Source organism: Ictalurus furcatus, chromosome 27 (assembly GCF_023375685.1).
Source record: "Ictalurus furcatus strain D&B chromosome 27, Billie_1.0, whole genome shotgun sequence".
Lineage (NCBI taxonomy): Eukaryota > Metazoa > Chordata > Actinopteri > Siluriformes > Ictaluridae > Ictalurus > Ictalurus furcatus.
Genome location: NC_071281.1, coordinates 11,927,801 through 11,946,694, shown reverse-complemented (window position 1 = coordinate 11,946,694; position 18,894 = coordinate 11,927,801). Strand labels below are relative to the sequence as shown.

Genomic DNA, 18,894 nt, shown 5'->3' with positions numbered 1-18,894 from the left:
GACTACATATAACTACTACAAGAAGTCATTGTGAGTGAAAAAGGATGGAGAGGGAAGAGTGGAGTGCTCATAGGATTGGGGGGGAAGTGGAGAATGAGAAGGAGAACTGAGTGACCTCTCTCTTTCTTGACGCCACATACCGTGCTCTGTGTGTATATGTATGTGCATGTGTGTGTATGTATGTATGTATGCACTCTGGCCAGGCCCCTGTTTTCATCTCCCCTCTGATTGTTGCTCTGCGGTAGTGTGAGGAATGCTTTGCATTCTGTATCTCCAGGGGGAAGCTGGAGATTTTCCCCTCCTTTACCAAACCATATACACACACACAAAGACTGAGGAACAAGAAGATATTTCACTAGGTTAAAGCCAGGTAATGGTGCTAGCTGTGCAAAAGTTATGTTTAGTTTTCTCTCCATGCCTTTATCAGTCATCAATCATTGAAAAAATGTCTTCAAGCACGTGAAGATCAATCTAACCAACTTAGCAAAAGAGCTAGCTGATATGTTTAGCGCTATGCATCTGACATCACAGTTGAGCTAGCTGAATGCTGAAGCTAACTTCATTGACTAATTTAATAAACTTCAATTTAATTGAAAGATCTAGACATATTTTTGGTAAGTAGGTCACAAAGAAATTTACTGTATGAGAATGCTCCTAAGAGAAATCACTCGAACACACCTGACTCCTGTAATCAGCTTATTAGCTCATTTGTGCTATAGATTCTGGACTCTCCAACTATCGGAAATCAACCGGTTTAAAAAGAAATATGATTATAGAGTGCACAAGTGGATGAGTTACAGTCTAATCATTAGCATATTTTCTATGCAGTTATTTTCACAAAGTATAAAGATTCAGGTTGTGGATTCACAGGCGGTTACATGTCACTGCAGCAGTCAGACAAAAGGGCACCTATGCTAACAATAGAGTTTGAAACGGTGTTAATCAGCCCCTGCAGGCATGCAGGAAGAGTCAGAGAACAGGTAGAGCGGGGGAAAAGTCAATCTTTCTATCTTTCCTTTTTCAAATTACAAACTACAGTTGTTTAAAGCCATTAATGTGATTTTTGTTGTTGTTTTTGGTCTGGTAAGAAGTAGGTAATTCAGTGAACACACTCAAATCTCTGTACAGGTTCTGCATAGACCCTACAACAGAGGGCTTCCATTTCAAAAACATTAAGAAAGCTATACTGGTAATTAACCAAGCAACCTTTGAAGAACTCTTTTTTTCCTTACAGTGAAAAGAAGATTATCTGACCCTTACATTACTCAGAATATCCAGAAAACTCGACAGATTGAGTGTCCTAGAAACCGAGAGGTTATGTTCTCGAAATGTTCTGCTAACCTAAAATTATTCCGCCCAGCACTCCTCCTAAGTGTGTTTATATAAAGGGTAAAAACTTCTAGGAAGACTTTAACAAGGAGGGCCGAGGTTATTATATGGTGTATAGAGTTTACAGAGTTTGTGTGTGTGTGTGTGTGTGTGTGTGTTTGTGTGTGAGAGACAGAGAGAGAGAGAGAGAGTGGGAGGATGTGCTCAGCATGGGTTGAGCACTCTTGGAGAACGTGCTTTATATCACAAGTAATTGCATGTGATTCTCCTTCTGACTTCAAAGCGTGCAGCATTACAGTTCAGGGGTCGGAGGCCAGACCACTACCAAAGCGTCCCCCAATTTCCTGTCTCTCTCTGGCTTCAAGCAAGACAAGAGGCCCAACGGTCTAGGAGCAGAGATGAGACATATCTGCACCTTGACCCTATTGAAGGACAAATGCAACAATAAATAAGAGCTAAAAGTTAGGTTCCTCATCTATTGCCTCAGCATCCCAAAACAAACCTGTAGCTTTTTGTTTAGTTACTTTTAATGACCTTTTATAATTGTTTAAGATTTCAGGATGCAGGACCTAGTGATAATAAAAGTTAAAAAAAAAAAAAAAAAATCCTACAGAAGGAGAAAATGCATTTGCTTTCAGAGCCTAAACAGTGGGGCACAATCAACCAATATTTTTAACAAAAACTTATTTTTAGATCATTTTCAAATCCAGGCTAAAACGTACAGCTCTTACAGCAATTCATTATGATACAGCTAATAAGCTAATTCATTAAGATTCAGCTTATTGACCCCTTAAACCTCTTAAACCTCCAGGATATATCAAGTCCATTTCCTATATTTTCACTTAATAGTTGTTAAATAATATACTTTAAAATGAATAACTGAATAAAAAGATTTATCAAGGAAATAACATTTTAATTTTAACATTTTAAACTTTTGCAGAATGTTTACAGAGAGACACTAAGTTTCAGTTGTTGTTTGAACATCTAGGTTTATTTGCTGTCAGATTTATTTATTTATTTATTTTTCATTTGCTGTCAAGATTTCTTTAGTGAAAGAAAACAGACATTGGGTGAAAGATGAATACTGCTTTTTGGTTATTTGGCTAATATTTCCCAGAAGTGGTTTATCAATATGTTCTAGTTATGTCAAGGAATGATAAGGGAAATCTTTGAGTATGGGTTCTGTCCCTTGTCATGTCACGATACACAACATTATATATGATATCTCAGAGCGTCAGTTTCCCTTCATATCAGACAGAGCCAACTAAATCTCCCCATCTCTTACCCCCCTCCCCTTCTCTTCCCGACATCTCTCCCTGACATTTCCTTTTTAATCATTTCCCGTTTTCCCGGGCCTCTGTCAGTGACACAAGTGTTAATTGTCAGTAAGATAAGAGCATGCACAGACATCAGTTCACCAAGAGTGGAGACCAATAGAAAAAGAAGGGCCTCAAAGGACCAATCAAGGATCAGCTTCTCTCATCTTGATCTATACATATGATAAGGTCCAAAAGTCTGCACGCATTACCAAGGAATAGTTTTTATTCCATTAACTGTACTACTCTAAAAAGTTAGAACAACAACCCCTTCTAAAAAGATTTATCTTATAATTTCTTGGCCGATACAGAACATATTGAAACACCACTTCTCGTACATATTAGCTAATTAATCAGTAAACAGTATTTAAGCTTTCACTTGATGTCTGTTTTCTTATCTGACAGCAAATAAATAGAGATGTTTGTTCATACAACAATTGAATATTGAACAGTTTCCTTTTTTATTCTAATATAAGCAAGTTCAATACAGTATGTCCAAATGTAATGCATTAAATAATGTATTAACTGATATACTAAATAAATAGGAATGTATACTAACCTATTTACACCCAGTTTAGTTTTGCTGGTTCCCATCTGTTCCTGACCCTCCCCTGTCATACAATAGCAACCAGCATGAAAGTTACCTTAATGTTAGCTAACTTGAACTAGCTAAAACACTTGGCTAATACTGACATTTTTAACCAAACAATATAATAGTTACTTTAATGTTGTATAGTTTGCTAGACGACTCGGCTACTGTTTTAATCTGGCATTAGAAATATTACAGGGAGCAAAAACACAAACCGAAAATGAAGCAAAATTTTCACTGAATGTGAAAAAAAAAATGCAAACAAAATCATTTACAATTGTTCCAGAGTGAATATATTCTTTTAAAACCTCAAATAAGTGTTGTAGTTATTTCTTCATTATTGTCTCAGACTTGTAGCAATATGATACAGAGCTGCAAAAATTATTGGTTAAAGGGATAAAACATCTTTTTTTTGCTATCTTAGGTGGACTGTACTCCAGACAGGAAGAGGTTTGTGCACTGGGAAGGGGTTGTTCACACGGCTTAAGACATAATCACACGTACATGAGAGCAAAGATACAATGTGCGAGTGCCTGCAGTCACGTCTCTCTTAAGTGTGCATTACTTTTATCTGTCTGATCTGTCTGGCATGTGCACGTGTGCACACACACACACACACACAGGTTACAAATGCTGTAAAGCCAAGCCATATTCATATTCATCACTTTTACTACAACCATGTTCAGTTTCTGAGAGCATTCATGCGATTATCCTCAATTACTGAAATAATATAAAACAAAAAAAAAACATAATTTTGCTTCCTAAAAATGGTAGCGCTGGCAAAGCTCAAATTTACTTTGCCTTAAGGTGGGGTAGACCCTGATACATGACTCGGATTAATATATACACCCATGAACACCCCTTCACTCCCACACACACATACATACACGCAGTGCTGGTGCTCCAGATCATGGCTCCATGGTCCATATCATGGCTCGTAGCATGGATTGACTATGACATGTGAATGTGGAGCAGCCCTGATTTAGGTGGCCATGTTTTTAAGCCCATAATGGCTGCACTATAAGAGCTAAAGAAGCCAGGCAGAAACACTCCAGAGCACTAGACAATATTTCCTAACCTTTGTGTAGCATGAAATAGGAAAAGCCATTCTGTTCTTGGTGCATAACTGTGTAAACTGTAGTCATAACTTTATTCTTACAGTAATATGTGTCTCAGTGAGGACAGAAAGACTATAGATGCTTCTAAGTATGATTCAATTAAGTTTGAATTTAAAACGTGAAAGAGCCAGTGAGTAACCGCATTAACCGTCTTAGAGTAACTGTCTTAAATTTTGTAGTAGGTTTCTAGAGAAACAGGATGTTTTGGCCAAATGTCCTTCATCACCCTGTGGGTTTCACCTCCTACAGCCTCAAGAAGCACTTCACTCTACAGTCGACGAAGGATTTTTGTACTGGGTTGCACGTTTTGTTAATGAATGTGACTGGTTAAAGTGTAATTCTACTGCCATTAGATCTAGAGGCAGATACAAATTAAATGAAAAAAAAAAAACTAAAAGTGTCTCAGTAAGGTGTTGGGCCACAACAATCAATGCACAGATTCAACAAGTCTCAGGAACCATACTGGAAGGATTAATACCATTCTTCTGCAAAGATAATCTTTCAATTAGTGTTTTGATGATAGTGGTGGAGAGCGCTGTCTAATATGCCAGATCAAAAGCTCCCATAGGTGTCCAATTGGGCTGAGATCTGGTGACTCTGAAGGCCATAGCATATGATTTACACCATTTTCATCCTCATTAAATGATTCAGAGAACCCTCATGGCCTGTGGATGGAGGCAGGGTCATCCTGGAAAAGATCTACTCCTATCAGGATAGAAATCTGACATCATAAAATAAAGGTGATCAGTAAGTAGAACTTTGTTTTGATTTACAGTGACCCCTCTCTCTAAGAGGATAAGTAGACCCAAACCAAAGATTGTATCCAAAGTGACCTAAAAGCGAGGCAGACTCATTAAAGGAATTGAGGGTGATATTTGCACCAAATGTCCACCAAAAAGTAAGACAGTTTGTAGGCCAGACTGAAAACTAAACACACGGGTTAGAGGAAGTGGTAGTAATCAGGAGTGATACACAGTGGTCACAGAGCAGCTGTTCAAACTACAAATGATACAGTCTACAGCATGAAGTCAAGAAGGCTATCGTGCAACAGAGTTAATAATAAATGGAACCATGCACAACAAACTAATTAAAACAGGTGGTGTAGAAATTTCCCCAGTCATTTTGTCATTAAGTAAATCATCAGTCTTGGCTTTGGTGTTGAAAGGGTAGCAAAGGGAAGGGTAGCAAATGTAATAGTCACCTACAAAGCCTTCCCCAACTAGAAATAATATAAGATCACAAAAAGTCATCTGCTTCTGTGGTTCTTGGTATTTCCCAATTACTGATTATTACCTGAACTTACCATTTTTATACAACTGTACACACTAAACGTCAAGGAAGTTTGCATAGACAGGGGCGTCAAAGCTTTCGGAAATCCAAGGCTGAACAGTGGCTGAGAGTAGGGCTGTGGCACGCCTGTGTGTCAGTCAGTAAAGTGCTTTGGCCTGTGTTTGTGTTTGATAGGATCAGTAGCACAGTGGGTGGCAGAGAGTCTGATGACTTCAGGGTTGAGCCTTTTAAAACTGCTCTCTGGTTCACAGGCTGATCCTCACTTCCATCTCCACATGACTGCCTGGGCCTGAATGTAAACAACCAAACAAGCTTGTGCTCTTTTGCTTGAAGCTTCCAGGATTAATTAGAAACAGACTGCAACACACACACACACACAAAAAACCCCTTCACTCTGAGATTTCTATGATACTGTTGTTCAGGAGTGGATGTATTACTAAAAGTGTTAGTCATTTTGTTATACAGTTGTTAAAGATCAATCTCTACTATGAATTTATGATTTTAGTTTTTGTTTGAAAAAGCATCAAGTCACATAATCATGTTCTGAAATGTTTTGCACTTTGACTTGACACACCATTGAAATTCTTGATTTCTGTGAGGCTTGGCTGGAGGAGTAGGGAAATAAATGTGTGGTATAGCTGATTATACTTGGCAACTAAGTCAGTGCACACTATGCACGCACACACACACACACACACACACACACACATCTTACTATCCTTTGTGAAGAAGACCTTAATTGACAATTATTAATTCAGCTAATTATTGCTATCGTGCACCTAAATGTAACTCTAACCGTAAACTCACATGTGGCTCTTTTTTCTTTTCTTTAAAAAGAAAAAAATTATAGCCACAGTTTTGGGGGGAAAGTAGTTTAACTTGTGTGGACGAGCCAAATGTCCCCAGAAGGTCAAAACTGTCAGATATTCCTATCCCTGTGGAACATTCAGTCCCCATCAACACAGAAAAACATGCCCGTCCACACACACACACACACACACACACACACACACACACACAGAATGCTGAAGGTCATTATAAAAAAGTGAGAGGGATGAGAGTGAGTCAGATCTGGCAGTAGCACTAGGTCTGTTAGTTATGGCTGAATGGAAGAGAGCGTACATGAGGCTTAATTGGTCTAGTGTGTGTGTGTATGTGTGTGTGTGTGAGCGTTGGTGATAATTGTGGTTCACAGGTGGCCACAGTGGTCGCCTCACACAGTCCAGACTGAGAGTTCACATCAGGGCCTGGGACAAAACACACACACATTCCAAAGCACAAATCTTCAGCCATGTTGCTCAGTTGCTCATTCACTTTGACTCATTATTACCGTCATTTAGGCTTAAGTTATTTTCATAATTGCTACAAAGAAGCTTAATGACTAAACTCATTCCATCATCTTATCAGACAGGGTGTATAGTCAGTGATATGTATATTCTATTCTATTCCTCTATGTATTTCCCCACTGTGCCGAAATACGTACAATCTATTTCCTGTTAAGGTTTCTGAAAATGTACGTTTGGCCTCATCATGGAGCCTGCAGCCTCCCCGAGGCATTTCCTTTCTCTGTTGGCTACAGAGCCGAAAGCGTGTCGTAACAAGACGCCACGCCGCATACTGGCTTGTAGCATCAAGATTTTCCTGATAATCATCCTGAAATAGCTTGTCAGACATGCAGGCATGTGCATTTAAGCCCTGCAAGGTATTTTCTCGTGAGATCATCTGTAATTAAATCTCACCGTACCCTAGACGGAGCTGGCTGAGAGAAAGCATGCAAGGGCAGTGAGATCTGTTATACCAGTATCTGGGGATCTACAACTAGAAAATAGGTATCTGACAGGATGGGTGCGGCAAATGGGGATAAAAACCTAGTGTAATCACTGCACAATGGTGCAGATTGTCAGTATGTGGTATTTAGGTTATTCAAAGGTGTTTCAAATATATTTTGCAAGTGTTTTGTATATTTTAAACAACTAAATGTTTTCCTGGACTGAAATATGTTTCTCTATTGCATGTATCTCAACCACAAGTAAAGTTATTACATTTTAAAGTCTGGTTACAACTAGAAAACTGCATTTAAAGATTCTATTTTAACTACACTGACCTAATATATTAATGAAAAAATAAAACTAATGACGCGTTACCAAAGGTTATAGGTTTTATGGTGGAAAAACATGTAATCAGTCTGATCATCAGCATTATCCACATCAGTCTTCCAAGTCTCATGTTAACATTTAAACTGACTACTTCTTTACCTATCATGATCTATGTAGAAATACTTCAAGTTTAGAAGGTTACTTAAGCATGACTGACTGATGGCATCACCATTTTAGAGGGTAATTTATTCATGTTTTCTTAAAATAGAGGTGCCAAAGTGTTATCCAGACTTCAGCCTCAGAATCTTGATGGGATTTCCCAGGTTGCCACATATATAATCACCATCCACCTTAATAGGAACACTTTTAATTGGCAATTATCCAATCAGCCAATCATGTGCCAGCAATGCAATGCCTGAAATCATAAAGATATAGGTCAAGAGTTTCAATTAATGTTCACATCAGGTACCAATGAATTTGACCATCCAGTGAGAGGTGGTTCTAGGGTCAGAAACATGTTGTTGATGAGAAAGATCAGAGGAGAATGGTCAGACTGGTTTGAGCTGAGAGGAAAGCTACATTAACTTAAATAACCTCTTTTTACAACTGTGGTAAACAGAAAAGCATCTCAGAACACACAATATGATTTTTTTTGTTACATTTAGCACCATTCTTTGTAACCTCTAGAGCAGTGGTCACCAACCCTCTTCCTTGAGATCTACAGTAGCTTCCTGCAGGTTTCATCTCCATCCAAAATCTAACACACCTGTTTTAGGTGATTAAGAACTTCTTAAGGCAATGATTAGATGGTCAGGTGGGCAAAATTATGGTTGGAGCTAAAGTCGTAAGGAAGGTACAGTGCTTTGGAAAAAGTATTTGCCCCATCCTGATTTCTTCTGTTTTTGTGTATATCTCATACTAAATAGTTTTAGATCTTCTAACGAAATATAACATAAAACAAAGGAAACCTGAGTAAACACACTATACAGTTTTTATTTCATTAAAAAATTTTACTGAAGCAAAAAAAGTTATCCAACACCTGTGAAAAACTAATTGCCCCCCCTTAAACATAAAATCTGGTTGTGCCACCTTTAGCAGTAATAACTGCAACCAAACGCTTCCAATATCTGGATATCAGACTTTCACTTACTTCTAGGACTTGGACTTACTCCTATGCTTTGGATTATTGTCCTGCTGCATAATCCAGTTGCGAATGAGTTTTAACTTACGCACTGAAGACCGGACATTCTCCTTTAGGATTTTCTGGTAGAGACCAGAATTCATGTTTCCCTCAATTATTGCAAGTTGCCCAGGCTCTGAAGCAGAAAAGCTTCCCCACACCATCACACTGTCACCACCATGCTTGACCATAGGTATTATGTTATTTTTGTGGAATTCTTTGTTTGGTTTACGCCAGATGTAACGGGACTCCTGTCTTCCAAACAGTTCCACTTTTGACTCATCAGTCCACAGAACATCTCCCAAAAGGTTTGAGGATCATCATGGTGTGTTTTGGCAAAATTCAGACAAGCCTTAATGTTGTTCTGGGTTAGCAGTGGTTTTCACCTCACCATTCTTCCATGGATGCCATTTTTGTCCAGTGTCTTTCTGATAGTGGAGTCATGAACAGTGACTATTGATGCAAGAGAGGCCTGTAGGTCCTTTGATGTTGTCCTTGGCTCTTTTGTGACTTCGTGGATGAGTAGTTGCTGTGCTCTTGGAGGAATTTTGGAAAGTCAGACACTTCTGGGAAGGTTCACTACTGGGCCGAGTTTTTCTATTTAGAGATGATGACTCTTACTGTGGTTTTTTGGAGTTCCAGAGATTTTGAAATAGTTTTGTAACCCTTCCTAGACTGATGTATTTCAATCACCTTCTTCCTCATCATTTCTGGAATTTCTTTCAGCTTTAGCATACTGTGTTACTGGGTAAGACCTTCTAAACAACTTCATGCTGTAGAAGAAGTTGTATTTAAGTGTTGATTTGATTGAACAGGGTTTGCAGTAATCAGACCTGGTTGCGTCTAGTCCAGCTGAACCCCATTATGACTGCATAGATTTGGGGAATTAGTAACTACAGGGGCAAATACAATTTCACACAGGCCCAGGCGGTATTGGATTACTTTTTTTTGCTTCACTAAATAACATTATCATTTAAAAACTGTATTTTGTGTTTACTCGGGTTGCCTTTGTTTTATCTTAGATTTTGTTTTAATTTCTGAAAAAAAAAAATAGTATGCGATGTACACAAAAATAGAACAAATCAGCAAATACTTTTTCACAGCACTGTAGATCTCCAGGAACAGGGTTGGTGACACTGCTCTATAGACTGTGTGTATGTGTGTGTGTGTTTGTGTGTGTGTGTGTGTGTGTGTTTGTGTGTGTGTTTGTGTGCGTGTATGTGTATGTGTGTGTGTGTGTGTGAAAATCCCAGGTGATCCGCAGTTTCTGAAATACTAATTTCTCCATTTTGATGTGAATATTATCTGAAGCTCTTGGCCTGCACCAGCATGATTTTACACATTGCCCTGCTGTCACATGATTGGATAATTGTGTGAATGAGCAAGTGTATTGGTGTTCCTAATAAAGTGGTCAGTGAGTGCATATATAGGCACTTTCCCAAAACCTTCTTTTCTACTTTCTGGTATCTTTTTCATAATCCGATTTGCCTCTTTATTGTTTTAGGACTATTAGATTTTTTACATGAATGGTATTTCCCAATATAATTTTCAGTACCACATTTGTAATATTTGAGCATATTTTTCTTGTTTCCAAAGCCTGTTCTGCTGATTTTTGTTTGTTTGTTTTTTCTGTACTAGGCTGTTTGGGTATAATGTCTATTTTTGCGTTGCTTTCTTGTTTACATTTTGCCCCATGCGCTGATTTGTTACAGTTAGAATGGAGAAAATGTTCACAGTAATGACAGTCATTTTACAAGAACAATCTCTTTCATCTCTTTATGACAGTGTCTGAAACCGGGGCTGTAAACCGCAGTGACATGGAGGTGCTTGTTTCCTCCTCCAGGCAAAGCAAAGCTGTTGGAATTTCCCAGTTTAGGTTGAGCTAAAAATTGGACAAGGCGTCAGTGTTTTGTTTGTGCAGTGCTTGAGAGTGTGTATGTAGGCTGATCAGAGCTCAGGCTTACTGCAACACTCTTCACACACACATGACGAAGCCAGAGGGTTGCACTTGGTCTGCCAGTGTCAGACCTCAGATGGGGGAAGCCCTCTGGAAGATTGGTTTTGCCACTGTGCAACTACATTCTTCCATCCTGTGACAAAAACACAAACATGCTGCATTTAAAACATTGTGGGGGGGAAAAAATGTACCACCTCGTATTTGGAGGTTTGTTTGAATGTTTGATTGAATTGAAGTGTGTTGAGTGTGCACTTTTGTGTTGGGTGATCAACCTTGGGCATAGACTTCAAGAGTCATTTTGCAACTATGCAGTAATTTCCTATGCATATAATAATGCAAGTTTTTAAATGAACCACTTAAACATTTTACCTCTCTGATTATCATCTAATTAAAGGGGAAAGTGGCTGAGAATTGTCAAGAATTTGGCCAGGCAGACTCCATATCAAGGTCACGTTATTTAAATGCACAGATAACACAGATGTATTTCTCAGCCAAAGCTTATAATCAGTGGCCACCCAAATCCATGCTAGCTTACACATGCACACTTTAAGTTAAAAAAAAACAAACAAAAAAAACGTAACACCATTTCTCAGCACTGACAGCTTTGAGGAACACTGTATGTAATTCAGTTTGAAATATGCTATGATGTCCAGAATGCAAAATATTAAAGGTTGAACATACAAATTTTTTAACTACTTTAAACTATTAACCCTAAACTACTTTCAGCTAAGAAACCTAAAATACTCTAAACTAAAAATAAAAAACTAAACTAAAAACCTTAAACTACTATAAATTAAGAATTTGAAAGTAAACAAAGAATTCTACACTATTCTAAACTAGACTAAACTAAGTACTCTAAACTAAACTAAGATCCCTAAGGTACTCTAAAACAAGAACCCTAGAATACCCTACACTAAGGACCTACATGCTAAGCTAGCAAGCTAGATAGCTTAGTAAATGTTACAGTGTATTTTTACAGGCTTAGCTACTGGTAAACAAATCCCTGAGAGACCTAGATGCTAAAGTGCCACTAAAGTGTGATAAATGCTAGCTATCTTAGTAGCAGATACTGTAACTAGTCAGCTAGCTGACTTAGCTAACATTAGTTACAGTATTTACAAAATCTTGGGTGCTGTGGCATGTTTGTACATGTTTGGCTACTCATAAAAAATATTTTAAAAATCTGCTACTAAAAACCATATTCTTGTCTACCTATGAGCTAGTTTACTAGCAGCTAGCTAGCCACAAGATATTCTAGCTAGGTTGAGTTAGATCTTTTTTAATATAAGGGTTAATGTGTAGAGATGTTGTAGGCCATTATCTGTGCATTACAAACATACTGTATTAAGCAATTTATGCTACATAGATTGTTTTTAATGATTTATAATGACATTATTGTATACCTACCCCTAACATATCAGCTCCAAAACCCCTCAAGTTCAATGAGCAAGGATTTGTCTTATCATAGGTTATTTAGACTTGACCATTGACACCTAAATCAAAGCAAAACACAAAAAAGGATGTTGCCTCCCTGTTAATGAATCAAAAAGGGGAAAAGGGCAGTGGGTTGGAATTCCTCTTAAGGCTTGCTGACGTTGGGAGGCTTAAAAAGAGCCTCTCTGGTCAGATTGAACTGCTTGAAGAATATAGACAGTGGCTTATTAACTGAAACCTATTGATTGTGGCTGGCTGATGACAGCTTGTCAGGGAGTGTGTTCCTGGTTGAGACATAAATAAGTGACCACTGGTTTTACTGAAGGTCAGCTGAGGTAGAGCAGCACATCTGACCACGTAAACAGACTGCGGTGAAGGAGCATCTGGGGGATTGAAGTTTTGATGGCTAGCATATGAACTGTGGGTTTTTTGCATGTGTGTAAGTGTGTGTGTGTGTGTGTGTGTGTGTGTGTGTGTGTGTGTGTGTGTAAGCGTAAAAGAGACAGAGGAGTGTCACGGAATCATTCATAACTGCTTGTAGGTCAAGAAGAATGCAGCGTACGGGTGGTCACTTAGTTTACAGATTCGACTCTGACCAACTGCCTTACAGAGAAAAACAGACAAGAACTCTTCCATTCATCTAACCGCATCATCTCCAGAGCTAGACCTTTTCTAACAGAAAAATCCTACATGTGTGGGTGTGAGAGAGATAGAGAGGGAGGAAAAGAGAGGACAAGCTTTGTGAGGCATTTTTAAAGTTAACACAGCAGATCCACATAATTTTTTTTCTCTTTAAACCAGTTGCCTCAAACTTAAAGTATGTGAGCCTAACCACAGCTTTCCACTGCTAATGACTCTCTCGTTCTCTCTTTTCTACCCATGCTCTTACCCTGTGGCCTAAACAAAAGCCAGAGCTCATCAAAGTTGTGTATAACGAGACAGTACGGTACTCTCTGTGCATCTTATGCAATGTTCTGCATTCCTATAAACCATGCTTCAGTAGTGTCCAAGATCTGAATTAAGATTAAGCACTCTTTCCCCACTTCTCTTACTCAAAACTTACTCTCTGTGAGAAACTGCCAAACGGATGTATGACTAGTGTAAAGTGCTACATTCCTGTCTTCCAGCCCTGCACTAATAGAGGCATCAGCTGGCATTAGCCTGTATCTCAGCACTAGTGCTGAAGACTGGCTGAGTGGCTTGAGAGAGAGACGGATCCTGGTGTCATCAGGCCAACAGAAGGAGAGCAACTGTCGCTCCCACGGCTCACAGAAATACCACTTATGTATCCTACACGGAGCAGGACCTAGCATGTGTGTAGGAGCCAGAGGCCTGCCTTAAACCCATGTGAATTCCTTATCGTATGCTCTCATGTGCACAGAAGTGCCTACAGCTGTGCTTGAAGCGTTTAGGGCATTGAGGACTTAAGCTCTTTAAGCACTGCTCAGGGTCACAGGGTGAGAACAGTGAGTTTATAGCCTACTGCCAGAGGCCCATAACAACTGATGCTATCAAGATTACGGTCAGTAAGATATGCTGATAAACTCGGATATGCCGTCACACATGAATTATTAACCCTTATGTGCATGCATGGTCTTCATCACAGCAGATGGATGATTCAGAGAAGTGAAGTTACCTTAGTAATTGAAAGTGCTTATAATAATTTCATACAGCAGTAAAAAGTCACACTTGTCCAACACTTTGTACACGTGCCCCGAGTTTAAAACTTTAGGTTCATAAATATGAATTTTCATTCACTCATCTTCATTAGACACTATGTCCTGGACAGGGCTATCGTGGATCTGGAGCCTATCCTTGGAAGACTGGGAGCGAGGCAGGATTACACCCTGTATGGACGCCAGTCCGTAATTTTTCCTGTCAATTATAATAAACAAGATATCAATTAATATACAAATACATAAATAAATACAGTATATTTATACATACATCTCCTAGACATCAGGAGTTTGTTAAATTGTTTGGATTAAACATGGAAAGGTGCTGTTATGGTGGTATAATCCAAGGTGAAAATTAAATCTGATCAGATAATATTTCATTAACCTTGCCTTCTTAGCAAAGCTGGTCACTTGAGGGGTGTCACTTATCATGAAAGGAATTAAAGACGGATCCAGGCAGGGCCTAAAAAAAATATGTCAAATCTAGAACTCTAAAGGGCCTTGATTTGTCCCTTTGGGGAACCCCTAACAGTTCTATGTATAACAGAGCATTTGCCTTTCAGAGAGATTTTCAAGCCCCTTAAAAACTAAAGAAACCTGAACTATCCAAAGGTATACCTTTGAGTAACCCATTTCTCTGAAAGTGTAGTCATTGATCATTTCAAATGGAACTGCTTCAAATGATCATTTTCTTTTTAAAAATACAATAGCAAAATATGTCACAACACACCACAAGGGGGCACTCAAATGTGCATACACAGGGGTTTCCAGCTCCAGTTACTTATTATCAAGCTGTTCATGCTTCATGTTCAGCACTCTTTTTGTTTAAAAAGGAACCACAAGATGACCATGCTTGTCTTTTTCATGAGTTTATTACTAAAATAGTTTTTTTCTGCTAGGATGTGGATTGTTTGTGGCTTACATGTTGAGTGTAAAAATGTCGGGGGGGGGGGGGGGGGCTTTGGAGGGATTTTACAGGGTTAGAGTGCAGGGTTAGGAGGAGTTCAGCTGAAGTGAATTCTGCGCATGGAGCCCACAGCACTGTTCTGAGCTCCCCAATCTGAGAAGTTGTTGTAGTCTTTCCTTTCCAGGATATAGTGGGATCCTCTGTAATTGGGCTCCTGGTACACCACCCAGCTATACACACACACACACACACACACACATACAAGGTCTTAGTTGAATTTAGACTTTTCACAGAAGCAGTAAGAAAGCCAATAATTGATAAATAAAGAACAGAGTAGAATTAGATACTCACGTTCCGCCCAGCACCCGGATTGAGGAGGTTCTGTTCAGGTTATATCTTGTCATGAGGTTGGGGATGTCATCATGGATCTCTATCTTTCTCCCAGAGAAACCTTGCCTCTCAAACAGCTGAGCACGTGGAGGGTTTGTATCCTGCATAGACCACACATTCACTCATTGGATTCAAGGAAATGTTGTGACACAGTTTAATGAAACGACACGTTTTGAATGCATTCATAAAGGATCGAGAGCGTGTCTCACCTGTTTCACAGTGCGTACAGACGAGATGTGGTCACCCTGGCCACACCACCTATCTGTGCAGTTATATTCTCCCCGATCAGACATGTCCCACAAATACTGGCGCCCACGGAAGTGCTCATGCTCATAGCCCACCCAGCTGCTCACAACAAAAACACCCACATATTAGCAAAGTTTATAAGGATGTCTGTAAATATAATGGCTATAATGGCTTAGAGCACTTCACTAAAGAGGGCTTAAAAATCCAAACATATCTTCAAAAGGACAGTGACAGATTCTATCTGTGCTAAATTACATTCAGTTATCATTTCGTATCATATCATATCAATATGCACTTGGAAGTCTTATTAACTTGGTATTGTAAATTATTCATTTGACTAGCTTTAAACAGATTCAATTTGCAGCAATTATGAACAATGTGGGTGTTTACACATGCATATGTATGGCATCATTATTTGACTTCAGGCATAACCAAAGTACTCAAGTCATGTAAACAGCATGATACAGGAATTTTACAGGACGATTTTAGTAAAATTATCTGTGAATTATTTTGTGAACTTGGACCATTTATCTACATTGCTGCATGTGTGCAAACATAACTGGATCCGCCCCATTAGTAAATAAAGAGATTGAATACTAATTTTTAAATGGTGTCTTGCCCTTCATCTTCAGTGGGTTTGCATACAACCTTGTTGATCAATATCAGATTTTTGTACATATAAGTCCAGAAAATGTAGCCTGTTATGATTATGACCCTGCAATGATTAGTAGTAAAAACATTTCAATAAATAGACGTGATTTTGTTCAGGTGGGATTCAGTTGAGACCAAAGTTAAGACAAGTTCTTATGAAATTCAAGCTATAGTAGTTATGGGAAGCAGTTGCAGGATGTGTGTGTAAGCACTGTATACTTACGCTCCACTCTCCACCTGCACGGAGTTACATCTTTCAGGGAAGTTCTTGTCGCTCAGTTTCTGGCAGTCTGAGCTGAGGTCCAGGCGCTGGCCAGCAAAGTTCCTCTGCTCAAAAAGGGTCACCTGACACAAAGCATGAGTGCACGCATTTTCCTTCTATTCAATTCATGCTTTAGAAAATTTTAAACAATGGTCTTTCAGTAGACGACTATAAATGACTGGAGTGTTCTGGAGGCACATAGATAAAACCTTCCTGACTAAGCGTGTTGGTCTAGAATTAGTTTACGTATTTCCATAAAATATGCTATCAACAATCATGCATCTTTTAGTCATAAACTAGGAATAGCTATTTATTTCATGCAAGTACAGTGTAAAGAAAAGACTCACCTTGCCACTGGACCCATAAAATGCACGTTGGAGCACAGACCCCAGCTTGCTACAGCACATATGAAAGAGGAATAAAATCACAGTCAGAGAACATTTACATACAACACCATGCAGGGACAGATACACCTTCAAGAATAGATTCAAGAATAGATTCTTATAGGCTCCTACACATAGTCACATTGTAAAATAAATCAAATAAACAGAGCACAACAGCATATATCTAGAATATTTGTAAAATGTGTAAATCTGGGCCAGGTTTTCCAAAAGCACCATAAAATTAAAATTATTCTACCTGGTGGAGAGCGAGTGAGAGTGAGAGAGAGTGAGAGAGAGAGAGAGAGAGAGAGAGAGAGAGAGAGAGATAGAGTGTGTGTTTAGTGTGATACTCACTCCACCATTGAACAGTGCATTTTGGGAAACTCAGGCCATAACTTTATTAAGAATTGATTCGGTTCGATCTTGCAAACAGTGTAAATAATTTTGAGTTAATGTTTGAATTAATATTCAAATACAGTACATTTTGTCAATTTGACCAAATGAATTCCCTGGCTGTATCTGAGTTGATTAGTTTGTGACAGCGCAAGGAAAAGTCAAACATGAATCCACTTCAGCATACTATCACCCACATACTAGTGTTATTCTTATTTAAACACATTTGGATGTCATAACACATCCCTGCTCACGGGCAGAGGCTCAGACAGTTTCAGCCTGCAACTTTTGGTGCTGCTCTGGCTTCTGAACCTAGCACAAACATACCTGGTTTGTTGAGCTATTCCGGGGACTTTAGTAAAGATGTTCATTTCAGCTCATGGAGGGAACAAAAATGCTCCTTAAATACAGCAGCATGAGAGAATAAGGAAGTGCCAGAACACTCATTCTGTTTTCATCTGTTTCTCTACAGCTTCTCTGTATTGATATGCTAAACACAGCGGACTGTTTTAGTGTTGAAACACACACACGCACACACACACGCACACACACACACACACACACACACACACACACACACTTACTGCATGTGAAAGAATACAGTCATATGCTTACGAGCATTGGGGCATATTGTCATAACCCTTTCCACACACACACACACACACACACACACACAAATAGCAGAGTGCAGTGCCAACACTTTTCCACAACAGTTCAGCATGTTTTCTGCACTGAACAAAAATGCTTCTCTCTTTTCAAACTGTATTTAAGCATTAATGAGTAATGCACAAATTGGGAACATGTAAGTTTCACCACAAACACATTAACATCACCATGTGTTTCAGTGGAGATTTATTAATACTTTACAACTAAAATAACTGCTTATCAAAAGAAAATAGAAATGAACAAAGAATTAAACCAACAGACTATTTCATTATCTCGAATTGGATTGCTTATGATGCCATTTGTCCATTTTCTGTATTTCAATGACTAACATTTCAGTAAACACCAATCAAACAGTGAAAGAACACAGGATTTCACAGGCTTTCTTCTGACAATTTACCACAAAATAAATAAATAAATAAATAAATAATAACAAACATTTGAAATACAGCATTTCATCTTTGTAAGACCTATTTTTTTTATAGTTTCTCAGAGACTAAATCAATGTAAAGGAATTTTCATTGTATAAAATAGGCAATTGCAGTACTAAACACCAGGATAACTCAGACATCAATAAAATGTCAACAAACTAAGAGGTTTAAATGAGTAAATGAGAGTTCCCAGGGTTTTGTTCGGTAACATTTCAGAAGTAGTCGGTGACTTAAAAAAAATGACTTCACATTTTCTTTCTCTTAACTAATATTATCAGCTGCATTAGTTTAATATTAATATTAGCAGATCATAAACAACATTAATAAAACACTGTTAATGTTACCAAAGTAAGTTAACACATAATAACTAATGTTTTGTAAACGTTGACTGAATGCTCCTGCATGTTTATTCAAATCAGGACTGAAAATAAATCCACATAAATATGCATCAATTAATTTATAGCATGTTACTAAATGATTATTGGTTGTACTCAGAGTCTCTTTTGCACTCCAGCCATACATTTAACCACTGCAAAAATGGTAGTAATGGCATTGGGCTTATTTTAATTCATGAATGAATTAA

The 18,894-nt window shown here is 38.5% G+C and overlaps 1 protein-coding gene across 1 annotated transcript; it reads right to left on the bottom strand.

Annotated features, from left to right (window-relative positions):
* Positions 1 to 14,975: 14,975 nt before the first annotated feature.
* Positions 14,976 to 17,588, bottom strand: crybgx (crystallin beta gamma X). Its single transcript, XM_053616508.1, has 6 exons — positions 17,545 to 17,588; positions 16,789 to 16,837; positions 16,403 to 16,524; positions 15,492 to 15,627; positions 15,244 to 15,383; positions 14,976 to 15,122 (listed from the first exon to the last, which is right to left on the bottom strand). Exons 1-6 carry the CDS (start codon positions 17,586 to 17,588, stop codon positions 14,990 to 14,992), a joined length of 624 nt encoding a protein of 207 aa, XP_053472483.1. The 3' UTR covers positions 14,976 to 14,989.
* Positions 17,589 to 18,894: the final 1,306 nt, after the last annotated feature.

Coding starts and splice junctions, on each gene's coding strand:
- crybgx (XM_053616508.1), bottom strand. CDS start 17,588: ATGAACATCTTTACTAAAGTCCCCGGAATAGCTCAACAAACCAG. Junction 15,628..16,402: donor GTGCAGGTGGAGAGTGGAGC/GTAAGTATACAG, acceptor TGTTGTGAGCAG/CTGGGTGGGCTATGAGCATG. Junction 15,123..15,243: donor ATCCGGGTGCTGGGCGGAAC/GTGAGTATCTAA, acceptor GTGTGTGTATAG/CTGGGTGGTGTACCAGGAGC.